Genomic DNA, 25,851 nt, shown 5'->3' with positions numbered 1-25,851 from the left:
AGGGATAAGGAGTGCTGTCACAATGCAAGTATCACCTGCAAGACTATCAATTGGGTATTTATGGGCAATACAAGGTATTCCAAGGGATGGTGTGAACCCGTGGCCCTCCTATAGCACAGAATCCAGTTTGAGAACAGAACAATGAGGTTCTGAACACACAGGTTCCCTCGGCAACCACTTGCGCTGGTACCGGCTATGTTTCCTTAAGTCTTCTGTCTGTAGGGAGACAAAGGGTAGGATGGGAGAGGGAGGTTGAGTGGCAGGTACATGCAGATGTTTCACAATCAGGCTTATTTTCGAAAGAGAAGGGTGCCCATCTTTCGGGAGATGGGCGTCCTCTCAGGGTCGCCCAAATCGGCATAATCGAAAGCCGATTTTCTGCGTCCCCAACTGCTCCCCGTCGCGGGGACGACCAAAGTTCCTGTGGGCGTGTCAGAGGTGTAGCGAAGGTGGGACTGGGGCGTGCCTAACAGATGGGTGTCCTCGAGCAATAATGGAAAAAAGAAGGGCGTCCCTGACGAGCACTTGGCCGACTTTACTTGGTCTATTTTTCTTACGACCAAGCCTCAAGAAGGTGCGCAAACTGACCAGATGACCACCGGAGGGAATTGGGGATGACCTCCCCTGACTCCCCCAGTGGTGACTAACCCCCTCCCACCCTGAAAAAAAGAACTTTTAAAACTTTTTCTTGCCAGCCTGAAATGTCATACTGAGGTCCATCGCAGCAGTATGCAGGTCCCTGGGAGGAGAGGTATGTGTGTGTCAGTGGAGGCATAGTGAAGGTGTGGACGTCCTTCTTTCAAACATTTTGGGCATCCTGAACTCCCCGCCACACACACACACACACACACAGGGACGGGCAGATTTCAAGGGAGTGGAGTGAAGAGGAGTGACCTAGTGGTTAGAGCACTGGTCTTGCAATCTAGAGGTGGCCAGTTCAAATCCCACTGCTCCTACTTGTGATCCAAAATCCAAATAAATAAAGGGGGTATTGGAGGCATAGCAGGCATGGACGTCCTTCTCACAGAAACATCCACATTTTGGACATGCTCAGCTGCCATCGCAGGGACAGAGGCATAGCAAAGGACGTCCTCAACTGCCATTGCAGGGACGGAGGCATAGCAAAGGACGTCCTTCATCCATACTCTAAAAAAAAAAAAAAAAAAGACGTCCCTGACAAGCACTTGGATGTTTTCACCTGGGCTTGTATTTTTCTAAGGGTGTAGATGGCAATTTATTTAAGGTTGTAGACGGCTATTATACACGTAGCTTGTCTGCATGTATGAAGCTGTCTTTGGCATGCGCAGAGCAGCCACGCATAATGCTTGGCTGCTCTGCACTGGCTTCGCTCCTTAGGAAGGAAATCGTGTGCAAATGAGCTAACAGTGAGCAGCTCATTTGCATGCGATTTCCTTCATGCATGCCCATTCCTTTCCAAATCGTTAAGGGATCGGTAAGGGAAGGGCTTTTTCCGTTCAGTTAATGCATCAGTTAGGCCACTGCAGTGCCCGGTTGGTGTCCTGGCATGTCAGGGGGACCAGTGCACTACAAATGCTGGCTCCTCCCATGACCAAATTAGTTGGATTTGGTCGTTTTTGAGATGAGCGTCGGTTTCCATTATGGCCGAAAATCGGGAATGACCATCTTTAAGGTCAATCTAAATGTTGAGATTTGGACGTCCCCGATCGTATTATCAAAATGAAAGATGGTCACCCATCTTGTTTCGATAATACGGGTTTCCCCGCCCCTTCGCGGGGACGTCCTGCGAGGACGCCCTCAGGAAAACTTGGGCGCCCCGTTCGATTATGCCCCTCAGTGCTACCTAGCTATAAACAGTGGGGACTGGCATTAGTGTATAAATTACTTCCCATGCCTACACCCCCCATGCCATGCTGTTGTCTGTATATTTGCCACCTGACATGGAGTAGGAGGCTGTTGTGGTGGCTTCAGTGTTCTTATTTTCATGACATATATGGCAGAAGTGGCATGCAAACAGTGGGTTGTTGCACTATAAGAGCACTGGGGAGTGGAGATGGCAGCGTACTGGTTAAAACAGGTGACAATGAGGGGCATAATCGAAAGGGGCGCCCAAGTTTTCCTGAGGACATCCTCGCAGGACATCCCGGCGAAGGGGCGGCGAAATCCGTATTATTGAAACAAGATGGGCGTCCATCTTTCGTTTCGATAATACGGTCGGGGACGCCCAAATCGCGAAATTCAGGTCAACCTTAGAGATGGCCGTCCCCGATTTTTGGCGATAATGGAAACCGAGGACACCCATCTCAGAAACAACCAAATCCAAGCCCTTTGGTCATAGGAGGAGCCAGCATTCGTAGTGCACTGCTCCCCCTGACATGCTAAGATGCCAACTGGGCACTCTAGGGGGCACTGCAGTGGACTTCACAAATTGCTCCCAGGTGCATAGCTCTCTTACCTTGTGTGCTGAGCCCTCCAAAACCCACTCCCCACAACTGTACACCACTACCATAGCCCTAAGGGGTGAAGGGGGCACCTAGATGTGGGTACAGTGAGGTACTGGTGGGTTTTGAAGGGCTCACATTTACCACCACAAGTGTAACAGGTAGGGGGGGATGGGCCTGGGTCCGCCTGCCTGAAGTGCACTGTTCCACTAAAAACTGCTCCAGGGACTTGCATACTGCTGTCATGGAGCTGGGTATGACATTTGAGGCTGGCAAAAACATTAAAAAAAATTTTTTTTAGGGTGGGAGGGGGTTGGTGAGCACTGGGGGAGTAAGGGGAGGTCATCCCCGATTCCCTCCGGTGGCCATCTGGTCATTTAGGGCGCATTTTTGTGGCTTGGTCGTAAGAAAAAAAGGACCAGGTAAAGTTGTCCAAGTGTTCATCAGGGACACCCTTCTTTTTTCCATTATCAGTCGAGGATGCCTATGTGTTAAGTACGCCGCAACACGCTATGCCTCCAACATACCCCCGTGAACTTTGGTCATCCCCACGATTATGCCGATTTCTGCGACCCTGTGAGAAGGACGCCCATCTTGTGATTTGTGTCGAAATATGGGCACCCTTCTCTTTCGAAAATAAGCAATATTCAGGGGTGGCAGGTGCAAACCCCACCAGTGCTACCTATCACCTTGAGCTGTTCACTTCACCCACTATTATTGCAGGTTTAGCATTGGCATGCAAATGGTTTGTTTTGCTGGAGGTCACAGCTGACTGATGCAAGAAATTTTTTTACTTGGAACTGTACCTTGCTTGCATTTTTTACTTACCTCCATAGGGAAGGAGGCTTCTTCATTGTAGGTTGCAGTGAAGTGCTGCCAGGCCCTCCTGTAGGAATTGTAGCTCCTCTTCCTGTGGCCTGGAATGATAAAATATCTTTTTTCTTTTGCAAGGAAGAGCCTTGCCAGCAGGAGAGTGTTTGGCTCATTGAAATATGGCTGCCTCCTGCTTGTTGCCATATTGCCTATTGTCCCCACGTGGATGATGTCATAACACAGGCGCACTGACATCTGCGTGGAAATTGTGCATAGTTTTTATGTGGCATCTAGAATAAGCGCCCCAAAATATCAGCACTGAACCTTATTCTATAAACAGCATGCTATGTGACTTTCTGAGCATATACTATAAAGGACGCATAATTCAGCCCGCCCTATATAGAATGCCGTTCAGTGCTGATTTCTTTTAGTGCTGAAGTTTGTACACTATTTATAGAATCTAGCCTTAAAGGGGTGATAAAATGCATGCATGAAATAACACTGCAGTCAAGGCTAAAACATAACATAATTCATGAAAGCATGGGATAGGTAAAGAAGATCCCTAGAGCCTCGGGATTGCACTAGAAATGAGGCTGGAGAAACTAAATGCTTCTTAACAGTTTCTGTCATATTCTGTGTTTCTATGGACTTCCTTTAACAACATAACACACCACTCAGGTGACTTTGCTTTAAAAAAAGAAAGTTTCATTCCTTGTGCTCTCATTAAAAGTTTTTTTTTAATGAGAGCACACAGAAATGAAATAATGGGTCTGGATGTTCTGTTTCAATTATACATACCAATATAACCTGCTTTTAGCTTATGGAAGTGTTATTTATTTTGATAACAAAGATGTATTATCTAAAAATACCCCAAACATCCTTTCAATTAGTCACCTTACTTTCTAAGTCCTGTTACTCTCTTACCTATCTATATGTTAACCATCTTTCAGACCTCATGTGCAGCTTTTTTAAATTAGTTGCCTTACTTTCTAACTCTTCTTACTCTCTTACCTATCTATATGTTCTGTCTTTGCTTATACCCTACACTGTCAATTAAAATGTTCTATTGCGTATTGTGTTGATATTGTAAGTAGTATACTATGCCGTACTTTGTATTGTTATTTGAATATTTTTACTGCTGTAATTGTCTATTGCCATGATTGATTTATTCATACTGTACGCTGTCGAGTGAATTCCTTCAAAAAGGTGGTAAATAAATCCTAGTAAATAAACTCGCATGAATTTGCAACCCAGAGAATAGCACTATGAAAACTGGGTCCCAATACATTACCTTAGCTCAGAAAAGGTAAAGTCTAATTTACATTTTGCAGTATTTTTTTGCATAAAGTTACATGGGATAAGATGTACAAGGTCTTTAATGAGGACATGCTAACACATGCACATAGTGTCAGACAAGAAGGCAGGAAGTGAAGAAAAAAACATGTTGAACCAAATGCATAGAAAAAAAAAGCTAGTTGTTGTGTAACGGAATCTTAAGTAAATTTGCCATGATTGGGGGTCTTTTTCCATCCCCATCGGTTGCCTCTTCACAAAGTCCTTGGTCTTGCTCACAAAGCTTACTACCAAGGCACGTCTTCCTACCTGTCCTCACGCACTGTACCTGTTACTCCTATATGCAGTCTATGCTCTCTTGACTCTCACTGCATGGTCCTTCCTTCGCCACATCACGCTCATCATGAATTCACCAGTTACTCAGCATTCTTTTTTCTCACCCCTCAGCTTTGGAATAATCTTTTGCCTTTCATGCAATCTGAACAATCTTACTAAATTTAAAATGTTAGTGAAGACTTAATTTTTCAAGAGTAATTTTAGACATATGCTCTGAGATACCTCCACATGCATATGGCACCTCTGAAATTTTCTTCTCATACTGGCTAGCCTCCCCCTCTCCCATATGTCCTATATTTCTTGTTTTAATTTGGTATAATTGTATCTCTTTCCTATATTTTGATGGCATTCTTTTCTTTCTTGTAATTTTGTTATGTAAACTGCAGTGACCTGCTAGTCAGCCTATGTGTTGTATCAAATAACAGTAATAAACATAAACATAAATTTATCATGTTCCCACCTATGGCAGCATATGAAAAACCTTTAAAGAAAAATGAGTCCAGTCATGCAGCAGTGGTATGGTTAAAGGGTCCTTGTGACCTGAATTGGAGGCCTTGGTAGTCTAGCAGCCCTCCCACATACACTTGGAGCTTAAATATTTAAAGAATTGGTCTCCCTGGAAGGAACTGAAGCCCCTGGTACTCAAATGGAATCCTAACCCCCATATCCTTACCCCTAACCTGGAGCATATATATTACAAGCCCCTTGGTTGAAGCCCTGCCCCTGTAGAGGCCTGTCTCTTAAAACAAAAAACTGAGAGCCAGCACCTGCACCTCCTTCATCCTCCTACCCCCTGTGAGATCCCAACTCACCAAAAGGTCTAAGGGAGAGACATGGGGGCAGGAGCGGCCCTCATTTGCTCCTGCCCTGGTGTCTGCTACAGTTAAAATGATATTGCCTAACCCCTAGCTGTAGTACTATGGTACCACTACTGGGGTCAGGCAGCTTTTGGATATCATAAAGGGGGTGAGCCATCACCGAGGAGGACTTGTAACATTTGTGCCCCAAGTTAGGATTAGCGGAAGGAAAATGTGCTGCTGGACCAGCGGTGTTTTAAAAGTTTTTTAAAACATTTATCTCTAGTGTCAGGGCTGGGGGGCTTGCAGGAGGCTGCTAGATTAGCAGAGATCAGAGACATCTGATTTGGCCCCTGAGGGCTCTTTAAATTGTAATGTGGCCATGTAAAAAAGGGCCAACTTTTTTTCCCCCTAAGCTCCAAAAAATTTGAAAGGAATAGTTTATTTTTTTTGTTTTCTTGGTTTTTTTTGCTTTGTTTTGGGTTTCTGTTTGTGGACCTGCAAAGCCTTTTTTACATGATAGTCTTTTGCTGATGTTGACATTAATGAGCTTCTTTGCATGACTTTGGAACACAGTATATCATTAATACCAAATAAACTTACTTTTGCGTAAAGTGGATTGTGGTAAACGTTTATCACTGTGAAGTGTGCTTTTGCAAAGTGAGTTTGGAACATAGTTTGACTGTTTCATTGGGGGGGGGGGCAAAGGATGGGGCGGGGCATATTAGCATATATATATATAAATATATAAATAAATATATATATATAATGTGTATATATATATACATAACGTATATATATGCAAATGAATATTATTATTATTTGTTACATTTGTATCCCACATTTTCCCACCTTTTTGCAGGCTCAATGTGGCTTACATATAACCGTTAACAGCATTAGCCGAGTCTGGTCTGTGGTAGGATGTGGCACATGTATGGTAGGTACAATTGGGGGGAACTTAGGGAGGGAAAGGGGGAAGAAGAGTCAGGTAATATCTAATACGGAGGAAGGAAGGAAGGAAGGTAGGAAGAAAGCTGGCTTTTTAGGGAATAACCATATTGAATATGTATGAGATATCTCATACATATTCATTATGGTTATTCCCCAAAAAGCCAGCTCTTTCTCCCTCCCTTCCTTCCTTCCTTCCTCCTTATCCAGAACTCCATCTTCCTCTCCAGTAGTATTTCCCCACCCCCTTTCCCATACCATGCCAGTGTAGACCTTAGAAATGCATAAGCTCTATATGTAGATCCTTCAAGATGTAGTGTGTCATGATTTAGGCTTTACACCCTTTCTGATGTTTTGGTGCCACCTCAGTAAGGCCAACACACAATCTCTCCACTGCAAAACACTATATACAAACTTGTGCAACAACCCACTTATAACCTTACCAAACCATAACAGCACTAATTCCAAGGACAGGACAAGCTACAACCTTATGCGTGGAAAGGCAGCACTGTAATTACACCGGGCTCTAAAACACCAGTACACAACCTAGTGACAAAAACAAAACAAAAAGGGCTGCAAATACTACACACTAGCAGAATACTGCACCTTGATCACACATGAAAAACACATGATACAACAGATATGACACAAGGAACTAGAAATAAAAAATGAAGGCAAAATACTGAACTGGAAAGTTACCTCAAGAAGTCAGACTCAGCATACAGCAATACTAGAAAAATTGAAACTTACATGAAAAATATCACAGATGCACATTTTCAAAAGCTGTCATAGTTCAATTAATAAATTCTGAATAAAATACTTTTTCTACCTTTGTTGTCTGATCATTTAGTTTTTCTATTCGCTTTGGTCCCAGTATCTTCTGTTTTATGCAGTGTCTTCTTTCCATTTGATATTTTTTTCTCTCACCATGTCCACCATCCTCCTGGTCCTTATGCGTCCTGTCTACCATCTGTAGCCCTGTCCCTATCCTTCCTCCAGTTTCAGCACCTGCCCTCATAGTGTTCCGATCCAGCCCTTAAATTCAGCAATTCTCCCTCCATCCATATCCAGCATTTCTCCTCAATCCCCTCCCCTCCATCTATGTTCATGTACTTCCTCTGTCTTCCTTCCCCTCCATCCATGTCCAGCATTTCTCCTCTCTCCCTTCCCCTCCATCCGTGTTCATCTCCTTCCTTTGTCTTTCCTTCCCTTCATCCTTGTCCAACATTTCTCCTCTCTTCCCTGCCCTCCACTCCATCCATGTCCAGCATTTCTCCTCTCTTCCCTCCCCTCCATCCTTGTGCATCTCCTTCCTGACTTCTCTCCCCTCCGTCCATCCTTGTCCAGCAACTCTCCATTCTCCTCTTCCCTCCCCTCCATCCTTGTGCATCTCCTTCCTGACTTCTCTCCCCTCCGTCCATCCTTGTCCAGCAACTCTCCATTCTCCCCTGCCCTCTCCTCCATCCACCCATAACCAGCAAATTTCCTCTCTCCCCTGCCCCCTCCATTCATCCATCCATGTTCAGCAATTCTCTCTCTGTCCCCTGCCCTCCCCTCCATCCATGTCCAGGAACTCTCCATTCTCCTCTGCCCTCTTCTCCATCCACCCATATCCAGCAAATTTCCTCTCTCCCCTGCCCCCATTCATCCATCCAAGTCCAGCAATTCTCCTCTCCCCTGCCCTCCATCCATCCATGTCCAGCAACTCTCCATTCTCCCCTGCCCTCCCCTCCATCCATCCATGTCCACCAATTCTCCTCTCTCCCCTGCCCTCACCTCCTCTCCTGTCCAGCGATCTCTTCTCTCCCCCCTGCCCTCCCCTCCTCTCCATGTCCAGTGATCTCTTCTCACCCCCTCCCCTCCCATCCATGTCCAGCGATCTCTTCTCTCCCCCTGCCCTCCTCTCCTTTCCATGTCCAGTGATCTCTTCTCTCCCCCTGCCCTCCCCTCCCCTCCCTTCCTCTCCATGTCCAGCGATCTCTTCTCTCCCCCTACCCTCCCCTCCTCTCCCATGTCCAGCGATCTCTTCTCTCCCCCTACCCTCCCCTCCTCTCCCATGTCCAGCGATCTCTTCTCTCCCCCTACCCTCCCCTCCTCTCCCATGTCCAGCAATCTCTTCTCTCCCCCTTCCCTCCCCTCCCATCCATGTCCAGCGATCTCTTCTCGCCCCCTGGCACCGCACTGGCCCTGCGTTTGGGGGGGGCTCATCCCCACAAACTACGCCCATGGTTTGGAAAAATGCACTTTGTATAAAAAATAGCACAGAATCTCTGGATTTTGTCATTTTACTCATTTACAGGTGTTTTGCACTTTTTTTCATACATGGTGCACTTTTGAACCAAGAAATAATAGTGTAAAGGACCAATCATCCTATTTGCTCTCCCATATGTAGTCATTGGTTTCAGCCATAATTGATTTTGAAGAAATTTTCCAAAATATTTAACTGCACATAAAAAAATACCATTATTCCTTGGTTCAGCATATGAAGTTCTCTTTTGCCCTTTACCAAATGAAGAACCTCTTTTGCAAAACCGCACTACCAATTCTTGGTGCGACAAATGAGAGGAAGCCCATTCAATTCCTTTGGGTTCCCTCCCATTTGCCATACAGGAATAGCTAGCATGGCTTTACAAAGAAACCCTAAGGGGCCCTGTTTACTAAGATGCACTAGCGTTTTTAGCGCGTGCTAAATGCTGGATACACTCATTTATTCCTGTTGGTGTCTCCAGTGTTAGTGTGCACTAATTTTTAGTGTGTACTAAAAACGCTAGTGTGCCTATAGCTCAGCTTAGTAAACAGGGCCCTAAAATGAGTTTGTATATTAATTTTGAAGCATATGAAATTAAAGCTATAATGCTTATTTGTGCAATCAAATTCTGGATTGAGATAGTGGAAGAATATCATGCAAATCCAGGTAATGAATGAACTGTAGAGTCACTATTCCCTCCATTAATTTAGTAAAGAATGGAATGGAGGCCACTGGGCTGTAGTTGGAAACCATTTGTCTAGGTTGGTTGGGGTCTTTTGGTATTGGTGTAATGAGGATTTCGGCCAAGCTTTGAGGAGAGATTCTGTGTGACAGTTGTTGTCCAAGCCATGAGAGGACATTAGCATGGAATGTTGATGGGGCTATATTCATTAAATGGGGAGGGCAGATATCTAGTATGCAATAGGAGGAAGCATACTTTGAGAATAGTTTGGTAAAGGTAGTCCATTGTGTAGTATCAAAATCTTTCCAGGTTCTATTAGCAGGGATGCTTTCTTTAGGAGGTTGGGTCCCTAGTGGATCAAAATCTATATCAGTGGTAGAGGAGAGACCAGTTTTAAGCTTGTTAACCTTGTTTTGGAAATATGTGGCTAGTTGGTTTGCCAAGGGAAGTTCCTCTTTCCTAATGTCTTCAGAGCTCAGAAGTGTAGTAAGTGAGTTGACAATGGAGAACAGTTGTTTCATATTACAGCCCCTTTTTTTGAATCGGTTCCGAATAATATTTTTTTCTAGCTAAAACTGTAGCTTTTTTATAGATATGGACTGCTTCTTGCCAATTGGTCCTGGATAGATTGGATTTTTCTTTAATCCATTTTCATTCTAGTTTTCTGCATTTTCGTTTTAGATTCAGTAAATCTGGATTGAACCATTTATCACTCTTCCATATTGACTTAATTTTGGAGCGGAGAGGGGCTATATCATCCAGAATCTCAAGGACAACTTTAGGCCAGTCAATTTCGAAATTAAATGTTCCATCTTCAGGTAGTTTTAGCAGTACAGCATCCCAGGAGGTATCTGGTTCTATTCTCCCTCTAGATGTAACGTGTTCTTGTTGTAGGTTGGAAATTTTCTTAACATGGTTCCAGATAATTGTAAAAGAGCATCTATAGTGATCAGACCATAATGATTCTTCTCAATGAACATCTGATAGTCACTGGCAAATTACATGAAACATGAACATCCATTTTAGAAAACTTGACATCTAAAATATCTTCAGGGCAACACATGAACATAAACGTCTCTGTGACAAGATGTGAACATCTTTGTTATGAAATAGCTACATAGATGTTTTTGTGTTGTACATAAATAGTTATGTCAACCATTTTAGAAATATAGATGTCTGTTTCTCTCTCCAAACTGTCACATAGCCCAGTATCCCTTGTCAGTTTCATTTGGGGGGGGGGGAGGGAGGAGGCTAAACAATGATGGATGAAGAAGGTGACGTCCCCTAATTCATCCAGAGGAGTGTTACTTAGTAGGAACACTTTTCTGAAACCTGGATGTCCCGGGTAGCAGGTCTTACTCCCAATGTCTATCTTTTTGGACACAAACATTCATTCCCCTTCTGAAATGAGTAATAAACTTCTATTTTCTTAGCCTACCCTAGCTAGTCCTGCCCAGAACATGTTTAGAAATGCTCCCATGCCATTTGGATGTTCTTCTGTTTTAGATGTCCATATCCTGGCTTTGTAAAATCAGAACTTAGATGTTTATGCATGATATTTAGGTGCTGGCTTATGGACGTTCAAAATGCAAATGGTGCTTCTAAAATAAGCACCTTAGTAAATAGATGGTAGCAGATAAATACAAAAATGGCCCTTTCAGTCTGCCTAGTTGAGATTCATCTAGTTTGGGTAGATACCTGTATCTGTCAGATCCCCTATGCAGCCCAACACCAACACTTCTTCCACCATGTCATCCTTTCCCACGGTATCCTCCATGGGGGGAAATTCTATAAATGGTTCCCAAAGTTAGACACCGGGAAGATCTGCACTAAACTAGTATTCTGCAGAGTGCTCTGTGTGGAATGCCCTTTATAGAATACTAGCTTAGCATGAATCTTGTGCCTGATTTTGGGCATGGCACTTACGCTTGCTGAAACCTGATATAAATGCTGACACACAACTAATAGCAGTAAATAACCCTTTTTAATAACATTTCTTGGAACATACCTGACCCACCCATGCCCTTCCCATGACCATACCCCCAGTGGTGTAGTTTTGATGTCAGGGGGAGCAGACCTTTTGTAAAATAGGAGCCGATGCAAAGCTGAAGGACTGATCAGGATAGGCACCGGTTTATTCAAGATCCATTTGGGGGAGGAGCTGCACCCCACCTACGCCTCTGCATACTCCCTTTTGAGTTGTACGCTAAATAATTTAGGCACACATTTTATAGAATATGGCACAGGGCAGGTCCATGCAAAAACCCAAATGACTGGTAATTAACACTAACTGAAGAGATTATTTCCAAAACCTACTATGCCCAATGCAACTAATATGGACTTAGGTTTAGGAAATAAGCCCTTCAGTTATTGATTATTAATGGCTCATTAACTAGTTTGTACTCAGATCTGGGATCCACACCCAAATTTGTGTGCCTACCTTAGGGGCAACCTGTATAGAATCCAGGGTCATATTTGTGCCATACTTCTCCAGAATCCCATACTTATTGCATAAGTCTTGTAAGATTCAGAGGTATGCAGCTGATGTCACCTCCTTGCCTTCTATTTCTCTTTTTACTAATAACAAATGTATAGGAATTATGACAGAAGAAATTATTTTGCAAATGAAAGCAGTGGGCAGCAGTCAGTGTTGGGTGTGATCAGCCATTGTGCAGCCCTGCTTTTTATTTTGTTGCCATGGTAACAGTGCAGACTATTCTAGATTCTGCTGTATCAGACTATGTGTGAATCCCAGTTTAAAAATGACAGTAATTCTCCACCCCCCTCCATCTTGTGATGCATTTATGACTCTGAAGTGCCTGTACTAGGTGATATATAATTTGTTGGCTTTAATATATGATTTTTGTTATTTTAACTAGACAAACACAGAATGCTGCAGAGAGTCAACCATGAATTCATCTCAAGAAATGCTTCTGGCAGCTGTGCCTCAAACCTTAGTTCTGTATGCTCAGTTAAGAGCCAAATACAGCAATTATATTAATCCAAAGGGGAAAGGAGCTTCTGGCTGCACCTTTTCCTATTTTTGCATGGATTCATGCTCTTAAGAGGTCTGTGTGCCTTGTACTTCATGCCAGTTCTGCCTAATGGATCTCAAACAGCCTACCTTAAATCAGTCTTCTGTCTGTTTCTATAAAACTCTTCTAGAAATTAGTCTGCCCAGTGCGTTTTACTCTATAAAGCACATAAACAGTATTACAGTCAATTAAAACAAACCCATTAAATCCACACCCCATATATATCCCTAATCATTTACTCAGGAAGAGATCCCACCCTCTATTTTTCCATATGTTCTATATATTGTATTTCAGTGACTGTTAGTTAAATCCATGGTAGCTATTTTCCTACCATTAGGGACCTTTCATCATCCCTGAAGTTTTTACATTTCATTATGTCTGGCTACAGCTTCCTGCTTGGGCTGGCACCTTTTTTTTTTTTTTTTTTTTGCTTTGGAACACTTGTGCCAGCATCCTGGGATGAAAGAATCTAATGAACAGCTGGCAATACAGACCTGGGGTCAGTCATAAAATTAAAAGGCAGTTTATGCCATGAGGCCAGCCCATAGTGGCAGTGCTTTGCGTTACTTAGGTCCTCCAGGGCTAAGGATACTGCACAGGTCCCTTGGTCTGGGAAAGCAGTATTTACATTTTATAAATAAATATACCCTGGGATGGAAGGGAGTCAATAATCATGAAATGGCGGTGTCTAGTGGACAGAGTTAGAACTCATGCCTGCAGGGCTCCAGATTATGTCCTAGTTCACAGTCCTTAGCTGAGGACTGTCACTGTAGTGAGTGAACTAAAATAGGTTGGGAAAGGTTACAGAAGAGAGGGGGGAAATCCCCAGTGAATGAAGGTTCATGTTGCCAGATCCCAGTCCTGCTTTTGAATGAGCAGGAACAAACTGTCAGGTCAAAAATAAGATTACAAAAAATTTTTATGTTGAACAGCCACATGGATTCATGATTTTTGGGCCTCTATTTGCCTGTTATTTTAAAGCCAAATGTGCAAAGACTCATAAAATCGGAACTGAGGAAAAGGTGGAATGGATTCTTTTTGTTGTATTTTTCATTCAAGAATTTTGCTTGTGTAAAGCATAAAAACATGGAATAAATGTACAGTGCATGCTTCTGAAAGTATTCTCCAACTAATATGTCAACAAACCCATCATTAATATTCTTAGATGAATGTAGTAAAGTGCAATATTTATTTATTTATTTATTCATTTATTTATTAGGATTTAGAATTCACCCAAGGCAGTGGACAGCAGGTACAGTTTAACATAAAAATATTTTTGTAGGGCAGCAGGAAAGAAGAGTTCTAAATAAATAAATGAGCGGCATGTGCCGGAAGTTGTGTCAAGGCCCCAAGGGTTTAGGGCCACTTCAGGGCAGCTGTGATCATGAACCTATTAAGGGCTGGCCACTGGCTCCAGATTTCGCCAAATTTGATTTAAAAAAAATAACAGATAAGGAGGTACAACTGTCTAATTGGTGGAGCCAGTATAGCTGTTTGGCACTTGTAAGACTGAAATACTGAACAGAGTATGGAAAGAAAAGGTTTCATAAAATTGCAGGTAATAAATAGAAATAAAACGAAACATAGAAAAGAACATAAGATGATACCTTTTTTATTGGACTAACTTAATACATTTTTATTAACTTTTGAAGATAACCCTTCTTCTTCAGATCAGAAATAAGCAAATGTTGAGAAATATCAGTATATATAAGTGAAACCCAAAATCCAGAACCAGAACACTGCATCAATGATTTTATGGAGAGAATACTAACAGGAAACTTTAAGACAATCCAAGAAGGTAAGACCTTTGAAGTCAAAATGATGAAATATTTTGACACCCACCAGACAGGACTTAACAAAGATCTGGGTTTACTAGTCCATTATAAACCATAAAATTCTAGTGTTTTGTTACCCTCTTATCTACCATCCAGCTCTCCCTGTCTCTCATCCACCCAGCTCCACCTGTTTCTCAGCTAACCCACCCCACTCTCTTCCTGTGAGTCTGTCATTGGAATGCTTTTGGGTTTCACTTATATATATTGATATTTGTTGTTTATTTCTGATCTGAAGAGGAAGGGTTACCTTCGAAAGCTAATAAAAAAATGTATTGTTAGTCCTTATTGGCTCTACACCAATTACTTGTTTAAATTATCCTATGTATTTAAAAAAAATATTTTGAGCTCAAAATGTGGTCAAGGAAGTGCTCATAAATAAAATAAAATACAAATAGTATAACATCTTAAATCGAATTCAGGGAGCAGCATTGAAACAGACAGAAGTAACCTCAAACATGGTAGTATTTGATAGGTTCAAGTGTTACTTGTTTGAAAGAGGCAGAAATTACCTCACAGCTGGTAGCATTTGATTAGTTCCTGTTAGGTCTGAAGTCAGCTGTGTGTCAGTCAGGCTTAGGGTGTGTCTATCTATGTTACTTCTGTGTACTTGTAAAATATTGCGCCATGGAAGGGGTTATTTACAGCTCCATTATGAAGAAGGTTCCTAATTGGACATGAGTACTTTATAACTTGGTAAACGTCTCCTCCTGGAGACAATTTTACAATTAAATACAGGTTTTGATAACTTGATTGCATTTGCTAGTTAAAAACAATGTACAAATACACAGAAATGCATAATAAATACAGTATGACTTGTTAAAATAAAAGAATAGGATACAAATAAAAAAATAGCTTAAATTGCAGTAATAAAGTTGCTAGAATCTTACTGATCGTTCTTACTCCACTGTGTTGTTTTGTAATTGGTTGTTTTAATTATGCATGTTATGTTGTAACCCGTCTTGGATAAAGGCAGGCTACTAATATAAAAGACAATAATTTGAGAATCAAAGAAGTCAATAGGCCGCCCTAGAGAGCTGCACTATATATCATGTTCCACCTGAAAATAATATTGCATCTTTAATGCAGAAATGATGTGCCAAAAGAAAATATTGAATTTCTTAGCAATTCTTAAAGAAATTTCCAGAATGTTAGAAGAGTCACAGGCACATAAGCTCATGGAAATGCTTTCTCTTCTTTGGGAGGAGGGTGCGGAAGGGGGGGGGGGGTCTGTTGCTGTTGTTTTATGTGTCATCATTACTTCACCATTTCTGAGGCTTTAGTGTAGTAAGCTGCCAGGTTACAGCTTTTAATTTGAAAGGTACCAGTGAATCCCTTTGCACAGGAACCTGCTCCCTACGGCACTCACATCACTGTGTTGATTTGCTGCAGTGTAGACTGCAGCTCTTCCTCCCTTCTCCCCCCACCTCTCCCTCTTGTTCTGCTTACAGCATCAGTCTGTTGCCAGTGCAAGCAAGCAGCAGTGATACCCACTAACCTATTCATATTTGGGAATGCCTGAGTGATCATACACTGCCTCAGAAGAAAGCACCAGTGATTCCAAACTCTGGCCCCCACGATGCAGGACAGTGCTGATTCTACCAAGATGGACTGCCTGTGGAGCAGCTGGAAGTGTCAGGGTATTCTATATATTTTAGTCTTGCATGCCTACCAAGAACGGAGCCAGGCGCTGTGTCAAAACAGAATCCATCCATCCATTTTGTGTGTTCACCTGCGTTTTGTCCGGAGCTTTTCTTTGGAAGTATCTTTGTCTTGCCTTGCGTTCTTTAGTCTCGGCTCCTACCATGTTTTTGTGTTTATTTTTTGTCATTGATTCTGAACATCATTCCAAAAGCTTTGATCGTAGCAAAGCCTTTGTTTGTTCTTTTCAGTAGCAGCCGTTGCTGTTCCCCAGTTCTCTCATTACCCTTATTAATGAAAGCCTGCAAGCAGATTAAAGCTTTCCTTCTATTTAGTGGTTCTGAAATGAAGTGCCGGTCTATTATTTTGGAAAGTCAGCGTGCATCCTTTTAGAAGACAGACACACCCATTGCAAGATCTCTGCTGGCAGCACAAAGAAAACCCAGACGAGGCAATAGCTGGGAAGATGCTGCAACAGTGTCATAGACAGCACCTTTACATGTTGCCTGTTTTATGTGATATTGTCTTTTTAATTAAGAAATGATTCCTTTTTCTTTAAAAAAAAAAATTAAAAAAAGAACCCCTACTGAATAGGTGATGAATTAAAAGCGGTGATTCTTTGATCATCAACTGAGTAACTGCTTAATAGACCTGTTACCTTTCTTAACAACAAATCTATTTTGAAATGGTCCATATTAGCACTGGGTGTGGCTGCCTTTCCGTCTGTCTTAAACTGCTTTTCAGCCATTTTTATTTCTCTTACCACCTTTCATTCTTTGTTTTGTTATAAGACTGACAGTCAAATAGTGGCTTGTGAGCAGTTGTGCACAAAATCTGGACTTCAGTCTTGATTTTTATCCTGGTCTTTTCTTAATAAAAAAAAAATATATATATATATATATATTTTAGGGGTGGGATTGGACTGGTTGTAGTTTTAAGCTGTATGTTACAGAGTCATATTTTCTGGAAGGGCATGTGGAGCATCTATTTTTAAGATCTGTATGGCATCTGTGATAACAGTCTGATTAAAAGGCCTGTGCATCTTAGCTGTAGCATCACATTACTAATTTACTAAGTATGCTTCCATTGGAAAACTTTTCAGGAAACCCTTATGACTTCCTGGTGAGCAAATCATGAACAGAAATTTATTTTAAATCTTTTTCTCCATTTCTAAGCTACTACATGTTGGTACCTTGAAAATATTTTTTCCATAGTAATTTTTTATTATGTGTTTAGCAGAAAATTGTTTAATAGAAGCAAATACATTTGCTTACATAATCTCAGCTATATATATATATATATATATATATACAAACACACGCATTTAACTGCTCCCAAAATGATGGATGGAATTTAGAATATATTATATAACTTCTGTTAAATACTATGTAAAGATTAATTTCAGTATACAGATGTGTAGTTGCTGTCCTTATGGGAAATTTTAAAATGCTGAATTGAGCTTATTTTAACAAGTGTCACATTTAAACATATGTGTGTGTGTGTGTGTGTATATATATATATATATATATATATAAAGAGAGAGAGAGAGATTAGTATTTAAAATCTGCATCAACTAATCTAATGGTTAAAAACCGGGTGATGAAATGAGAAATGAGGTCTTTGTGTTGTCCTGAAATGTAATGCTTCACATACAAATTCACTAGACTTTGAGGTGTTAAAACAGGTTTGTTTAGTCTGGCTTGTAAATAATATGGAGAGTTCTCACCAAAAGAAAAAACTAGGGAAAAATATAAATCGTTTACATTGTAAAGTCAAGCAGTGTTTTGTTTTTAGAAACTGGACCAGCCTCTCTCATTATAGTGCATTTATTTATACAAAAGAAATACAAATTTTTGAACACATTGTAAGAGGCACTGTATTGCAGACTTTTTAACACCATAAAAGTAAGTGGAATAATATACAAAAACACTTATCCATACAGCAGCAGCTATTATACAGATAAGTGCCATATCTGTGAATTTTCAACGACACTATCTGAGTAGTACCACTGAAAATTCTTACAGACCCGTTTGTGCTGGATGGGAGCAAGGGCACAATCTCCCTGGTTCTATAAAGGTGGCCAAAAATTGCACGCAGAAATTTAAATACATTCACAATTTGCATGCACAATTTAACAGAATAATGAGCCAATTAGTGCCAATAATTGGCTTTTAACAAGTAATTATTGGCACTAATTAGATTCAGTTGGGACTAACATACTTAAATTTAGGCATGTTCCAAAAGGGGGCACAGAAATGGGAGGGTCATGGGCATTTTGGGGCAGAACGGGGGTGTGGTTTTAAGTTACGCATGTAATTACAGAATATGGGTGCTCTGTGCATAAATGTAGGCATGGGCATTAGCACCATATTTTTGTTGGTGCAAATGGCAGTGCCTAAATTTAGATGTGTACCCAGAAGAAACAAATCTCAGCAAGAGTCAGACCAAAAACAGCGAAGATGACTCAAAAACCATGGACAAAGCTCCAGAAGAAAAAATTGTTTATTAAGGATGATAAAGACTCAACACAGCTGTGTTTTGGCCGACTAGGCCTGCATCAGGAGTCTCTTGTGTTCACTAAGATCGTCCGCTTACAATATTTGTCGTCGTTGGTATGATAAAGCAACAAGTTAGTGTGCTCTGTGTGCCAAAGTTGAGTAAGAGCTATTGCCAACAGTGACCGTGAGTAAGCCCGTAATTGAAAACTGTGGCTTATAGAATACCGCATAAGCAGATAACAATGGTACATTTTACAATAAACCCTCCATCCCCAACCCCCCTCCCCACACACACACACCCCAACATCCCTACCCAATACCATGTAATCCAGACCTGGTGTGCCCATATCCAGGTCTAGAAATCCAAGTTTACAGAATGAGTGCAAGTACTGTTCAACAATTTAGTATCCAGCTCTGCATTCTTTGTGACAGAACAGTCCAAAATGTTCCCAAATGTGTTGAAACTGTCTCCAACAAACAGGGTGATCCCATCCCGCCTTATGCCACTCCAAAATCATGAAAGCAAATATTAAGTTCAACCATTGGGATCCATTTGGTGGATCTGCTTTCAACCATTGAAGAAGAATGGCATGGTGGGCTAGCAAAAATAGATAATTCAAAAAAGTATGCTTCGTTTTGTTGGGCTGAAAAGAAAGACCAGCATAATCATCAAATAAATAAGTCTGAGTTGCAAAGGCAAATGAAATTTAAATATAGACTGCACTTTTGATTGAACAATAGTCCAAAATTGTACAATAAGTCTGCAAGACCAGAACATGTGTCCAAGAGTGGCCTCTGATTCCAAACATTTAGGACATTGACTATGGTATGCAATACCCATCCGAAAGGCTCACTTAGGAGAGATATACACCCTAAGAAAAAATGTATATTGCTGCTCTCGATGTAGCAGAGAGATAAGCCTGACTAGAGGTTTGCAAATCAATTTTTTCAGGATCTCTTCTTCAGTCTCATGACCCAAATCTGCAGTCCAAGCAGCCGCCTCCTTTTGTAAGTCCAATGAGGGCAAATGTGCTCTCAAAGTTTTATAATAAAAGGACACTAGCAGTAGTAGCTTTATTTAACAAAAACGGTTCCACATATATTCTGCGTTGCTCACTATTCAGACAGTGGGACTAAATATGTAGACTATATCTAAATATCGTGGCCACATTTAAAACAAAATGCTGAACATGGTGTTTGAATATTAACCCACTCAGGATACATAAGGGATTCTTTTACTAAAGTGCGCTGAAAAATGGCTTGCGGTAGTATAGATGTGGGTTTTGGGCGCGCACTGATCCATTTTTCAGCGTGCCTGTAAAAAGGCCTTTTTAAAAAATTTTGCCGAAAATGGACATGCAGAAGAAATCAAAGTTGCCACACGTCCATTTTGGATCTGCGACCTTACTACCAGCCATTGACCTAGTAAAGTCTCACGCGGTAACCTGGTGGTCATGACCTATGTGCGCCAAATGCCAGTTGGCGCGCATCCAATGTGCGCATCCAAAAATAAAAATTATTTTTCAGCCGTGCGTATCAGACGCACGCCAAAAATGAAATTACTGCAAGAGCCACACAGTAGCCTGACGGTAACTCCATTTTGGTGCACATTGGGCACGCATAGAACCTTAGTAAAAGGACCCCTAAGTGCAGAACATGTGCTTTTTATGACACTGTTCTTTTACTGGTGTATTTAAAAATTGTTCTGTAGACAGGGCTCATGATTACAAATATGTGATCTGTCGCACTGTTTGGGGCTTTTAAAACTTGTCTGAGATCCATTAGCAAACATTTGAGATTTCTTAAAAGTAAGTCTTCAAAAGCATTAATGAGCCAATATAATAAACTGCGCTACTCTTAGTGCCATGGCTTACTTCAGGTTTAGTGTAGATGTTTTATGCACTAATACAACTTCTAATGCAGCAAAAAAAAATCTGTGCTACACGGGAAGTCAATGAGCACACGTGCATGCTAATGAACTGTGTAATAGGCAAAGAGCTGGAAAAATATAAGGCCCTGTTTACAAAGGCGAGCTAGCGTTTTTAGCACACGCTAAAAATTAGCGTGATCTAACTGTACACACACCCATAGGAATATTATGGGCATCTACATGGTTAGCACGCGATAAAATGCTAGTGCACCTCTGTAGACAGGGTCCATAAAGTGGAACACAGGCAGTATGGTCTAAAATCACTTTATTAAAGGAGAAACCTTATGTAACCATGGTTCAGTGGAAGCCTGCATCAAGGGTGGTATTGTGTTTGTGCAAAATAAATTAATACAACCGTATTTATATAATTAGAGCACATTAAATTGTGTATAAAGAGAAAACCACAACAGTGTTTTTCTCCTTTAGTACTGTGTCCCAGATGATCATAATAACCTCTTCATTTTCCACATTTCATTTAGGGTTGTGATCCCCGTCTTTTTTCCAGTACAGCAATGTTACTTAAAATTTACTCACACCTTTTTCAGTTGTAGCTCTAAGTGAACTACATTCAGGTTCACTTGTATTTCTCTGTCCCTGGAAAGCTCACAATCTAATTTTGTACTTGAGTCATTGGAGGGTTAAGGGGCCCTTTTACTAAGCCGCGTAGGCGCCTACTCATGCCCGAGCATCAGTTTTGAGTTACCACCTGGCTACCACGTGGCCCTTGCGGTAATTTCATTTTTGATGCGCATCTGCTATGTGCGCCGGAAAATATTTTTATATTCTGACGTGCAGGCGGTAATCAGCATTTTGCGCACGTAGACCATTACCGCCCGGTTTCCGCATGAGACCTTACTGCTAGGTCAATGGCTGGCGGTAAGGTCTCAGACCCAAAATGGATGCGCAGCAATTTTCATTTTGCCGCACGTCCATTTTTGGCAAAAATTTTAAAAAGACATTTTTTACAGGTGCGCTGAAAAATTATTCTGCGCACGCCCAAAACATTCATCTACACTACCACAGGCCATTATTTAGCGCACCTTAGTAAAAGGGGCCCCTAAGTGACTTGCCCAAGACCACAAGGAGCAGCAGTGGGATTTGAACTAGGCACCCCTGGATATCAAACCCAGTGCTCTAACCACCAGTGGCGTAGGAAGGTGGGGCGGTCCGCCCCGGGTGCACGCCGCTGGGGGTGTGTGGGCTCCGCTGGTTCACTGCTCTCTCTGACCCAGAACAGGTTACTACTTGTTCCGGGGCAGAGAGAGCAGGGAACCAGCGGAGCTGACGCAGCTCCCAGCAACGTGCACTTGGAGCGGAGCGGCCCTCCCGCCCGTCCCCTTTGGTAAGAATGCGCTCGGGGGGGGAGGGTGCACGCTCCGGGGGGGTGCGTGCATGCGCCAATGGGGGGTGTGCTGCGGCAAGCCGCCCCAGGTGTCAGCCGCCCTCGCTATGGCACTGCTAACCACTACTCCTCTACTTTACAAAATTTCCAAAGGATGAGTCCTGCCACTTTATTGTGTCTTTCTGTATATAAATTTTCTAATACAACAAAACAGAGGGGGTTCAAAGTACAGAATAGAGTCCAAGATACAACAAAAAGCACCAGGAGCCTTCAGAAATGGGACACAGTTCCTTTTATTATAAAAAATCGACTTCCCAATGTGGACCCAACACGGGGCATGTTTCGGCGCACAGCGCCTGTGTCAGGGGTCATATGTGATCTAATAGGAAATGGAGACTGTGTGCAACAACCAGAATTCTCCCTTGTGAAATGAAAATGAATTCCATCCACTTTATAAAGTGGTTACTTAACGCGTTGAGAATGAAAAAAATCGCCGGCTATGTTTGGTGGTCAAATTGGGCTGCTGAAATAGCAGGTCTATCTTTGGCCGGTTTCAACTTAACCGGCCAGCGCTGAATATCGACTTGGCCAGCTAAGTTTAAACTGGCCAAAAGTAAACCAGATATTCAATACTGGTCACTGGAAATGGCCCAGCGTTGAGTATCTGAGCTCAGCACCGACCAGAGGAGGCAGGCCAGCTAACTCCCACAGTCTGAATATTGGCCCTATTGTATTACAAATGTTTTTATGTGTTAAAAAGGCACAGACCTCTAAAAATGCTTAAAATAGCTTAAAAACATCATAAGAACACTGAAAAAGGGGTTTTATCAATCAAAATGCTAAAATGGCTGTCAACCAATCACAAAGCTCAAAAATCATCACAGCCAAGGCATTGTATTGCAAACACTTTCTCTATGTGAGCAAGGCACAAACTTATCCATAAAACAGTTAATAACATCTATCACACCGCTCAAGTCTATTCTATAACAATGCGCATAATTTCTGGGAATGCCCCTGGAATGCCCCCTGAAACACCCCTGTTCATGCACCCTTGAAATTACCTGATATAGGAGTTCTGCGCACAGCATTATACAGTATGATGCGTAACTCCCAATTATAGTTTATTGAATTTGCATAACCGCCATAGCTGCCCAGGCAGGGCAGAGCAGAGCAGTGTACAAAACTAAAAACATATAGAAAAAGAAAGGAGCTACAAAAAACATTAGGACAGAAAAACAAGCACACCGAAAAAGGAGATATAGGTACAGACACACACACAGAAGAAAGCATTAAAATACATAATCAAAGGCAGAAGTGACTCGACCTGACTGATTGACTGCAGACCCTGGGCAACCCTAATCCTCAAAGGCTTCTCTGAAAAGCCAAGCTTTCAGGTTTACCTTAAAGCTTTTAAGAGACAGATCACTATGCAAGGAAAGGGGCAGAGAGTTCCAGATGTGGGGACAAAGGAAGAAGGAAGCATGGTGTCTGGTCGTTTCTAACAGGGCAAATTTAGGACTTCATAGAAGGAGGCAGTGGTCGTTTAAGGAACAGAGGACCCTTGCAGGATAGTAAAACAGGAGAGATGGTCAGGTATGCCTAACCTGAGAGCCTTAAACGTCAGAAGGGTGACAATGTAAGTGATCCTATATTCCACGGGTAGCCAGTGATGCTGTTTTAATAAGGGGGATGTGTGATGAAAGCGGTGGGCATGGCATAGCAGTCTGATGGCCATGTTCTGTAAAATTTGAAGCTTCTTAAGAGCAGAACAAGGTATGCCTGAGTAAATGATATTACAGTAGTCAAGCTGGGAAATAAAGAGAAAAGAAGTGCATGGAAATTATCGTGATCAAAAAGATGGTGAATAGCAATGTGTGAGAACTGAGCACACGTGGCCGGGGTGTTGGCATCAGTGCTTGGAAGTGTAACTGAATTCAACAGTCTTTCAGCATGTACAGCTAGGGCCAGGGAGACGTGGAGGGGCATTTTCAAAAGGGACATCCTCGTTTCGATTTGGATGTCCTCACAAAACGTCCCGATCCAGAGGCGGGGAAACCTGTATTTTCAAAACAAGTTGGACGTCTATCTTTCATTTCGATAATACGGTCAAGGACGTTGAAATCCTTAAATTTGGTCGTCCCTAGACTTGGTCGTTTCTGATTTTCGGCAATAATTGAAACTAAGGACGTCCATCTCAGAAACGACCAAATGCAAGCCATTTGGTCATGGGATGAGCCAGCATTTGTAGTGCACTGGTCCCCCTGACATGCCAGGACACCAACCGGGCACCCTAGGGGGAACTGCAGTGGACTTCATAAATTGCTCCCAGGTACATAGCTCCCTTACCTTGTGTGCTGAGCCCCCCAACCCCCCCCCCAAAACCCACTACCCCCAACTGTACACCACTACAATAGCCCTTACGGGTGAAGGGGGCACCTAGTTGTGGGTACAGTGGGTATGTGGTGGGTTTTGAGAGAGCTTGCTGTTTCCTCCACAAATGTAACAGGTTGGGGGGGGAGGGTATGGGCCTGGGTCCACCTGTCTAAATTGCACTGCAGTACCCATTAAAACTGCTCCTGGGACCTGCATACGCTGTTATGGACCTGAGTATGACATCTGAGGTTGGCATAGAGGCTCGCACGACATATTTTTAAAGATCGCTTTTTAGGGTGGGAGGGGCTAGTGACCACTGGTGGTCATCTGGTCATTTTGGCCACCTTTTTGTGCCGTGGTCGTAAGAAAAACATGACCAGGTAAAGTCGCCCAAGTGTTCGTCAGGGACATCCTTGTTTCTTTCGATTATGGGTCGAGGACATCCAAGTGTTAGGCATGCTCAAGTTCCGCCTCCGATACGCCCCCTTGAACTTTGGCCATTCCTGGCCGGAAAGCAGTTGGTGACGTCCAAAATCGGCTTTCGATTACCGATTTGGACGACCCTGTGAGAAGGATGCCCATCTTCCGATTTACGAAAGATGGGCGTCCTTCTCTTTCGAAAATGAGCCCCATAGTCTTTTCCTTGCTCCTTAGGATCCTAAGTGGGTTACCTGAGGGTCCACTTGCAATACAAATCTAGACCTCATTCTAGGTTTCTGTTAAGTAATATCATTTTTACAATTTGCTATACCATAAAATACTGTCACGATTACAAGAATCATAGCTTTAGCATGCGAGTGCGGCTGACTGTAATTTGTCTCTTTTGTTCCTGTTTGAAAAATGTACATATTTGCTTTTGAATCATGTCTCTGTCAAAGGAATATGAAGTAGTACCAGTGCAGAGCTGGTTTCAATTAGTGTATTTATGTTTCGCTAATAACACTGCTCTTTTAATATATTGTAAATCAAGTATTCATGGGTCAGCACAGCAGAGCTTCTGAGCTTGTGTATATTTAATGAAGAGTTTAGAGAGTAAAACAGCTGAAATGAGCTCCTCAGAATGCAACATGCATAAAATAATGCTGAGCTCACTTTTTCAGCACATAGTAATTCATTTAAAGAAGGTTAAGTGTACTGGGGCAAACAATATGGATCCTGTCAGAAGCTTCTTCCCATTCTGTGCTTTTCAGAAATACCCTTATTGAATCAGGCTCACAGTTATTATTCACTGTTTAATATTATAATTTACTTTAGTGGTGGATAATTTAACTAAAGAAAATAAACTTTTCTTATTTTTTAGTATTGTAAATGATGACTGGTAAAGCAAGTTGGCCATCCAGTCTGCTCATTTGAGTTTCTTGCTCTGATCTATGCATCCAAAAACCCAACTGGATCTATTAAAAACCTGAACAATTGCCTTGCTGTGACTAAGGACTGATTACATCACCACAAGCTAGTTTTAAATTATGAGAACTTTGCTGATTTGTGGCTCTCCAGTTAAACATCAGTTAATAACCTCCCGTGTTTGCAGGTTCTGTTTTGCAAATATCAGATTCAAGTGTGTTGATAAAACAGGAATAACAGTCAATGATTCCAAAATAATTAAGTAGTCTAGGTGTGACTCTTGACAGTCAACTAAAGATGGAGCAACAGACTGGCAAAG

General features: G+C 42.0%; 1 protein-coding gene across 2 annotated transcripts in view; it reads left to right on the top strand.

The window, feature by feature from the left end:
- RTN1 (reticulon 1) overlaps positions 1–25,851 on the top strand; it is a 193,631-nt gene that overhangs the window by 127,192 nt on the left and 40,588 nt on the right. Inside the window, exon 1 of one of the 2 annotated variants that reach the window (XM_030213858.1) lies at positions 15,917–16,044. The exons of the other annotated variant lie outside the window; for it this stretch is intronic. Within the exon in view, the coding sequence (XP_030069718.1) occupies positions 15,984–16,044 (61 nt within the window). The 5' untranslated portion in view covers positions 15,917–15,983. Of the gene's footprint in view, positions 1–15,916; positions 16,045–25,851 lie in introns of those variants that run through there. 2 annotated transcript variants of the gene reach the window in all.

This window comes from Microcaecilia unicolor, chromosome 9 (genome assembly GCF_901765095.1).
Source record: "Microcaecilia unicolor chromosome 9, aMicUni1.1, whole genome shotgun sequence".
In the NCBI taxonomy this organism is placed as follows: Eukaryota; Metazoa; Chordata; class Amphibia; order Gymnophiona; family Siphonopidae; genus Microcaecilia; species Microcaecilia unicolor.
This window is presented reverse-complemented; position numbering and strand designations above follow the sequence as displayed.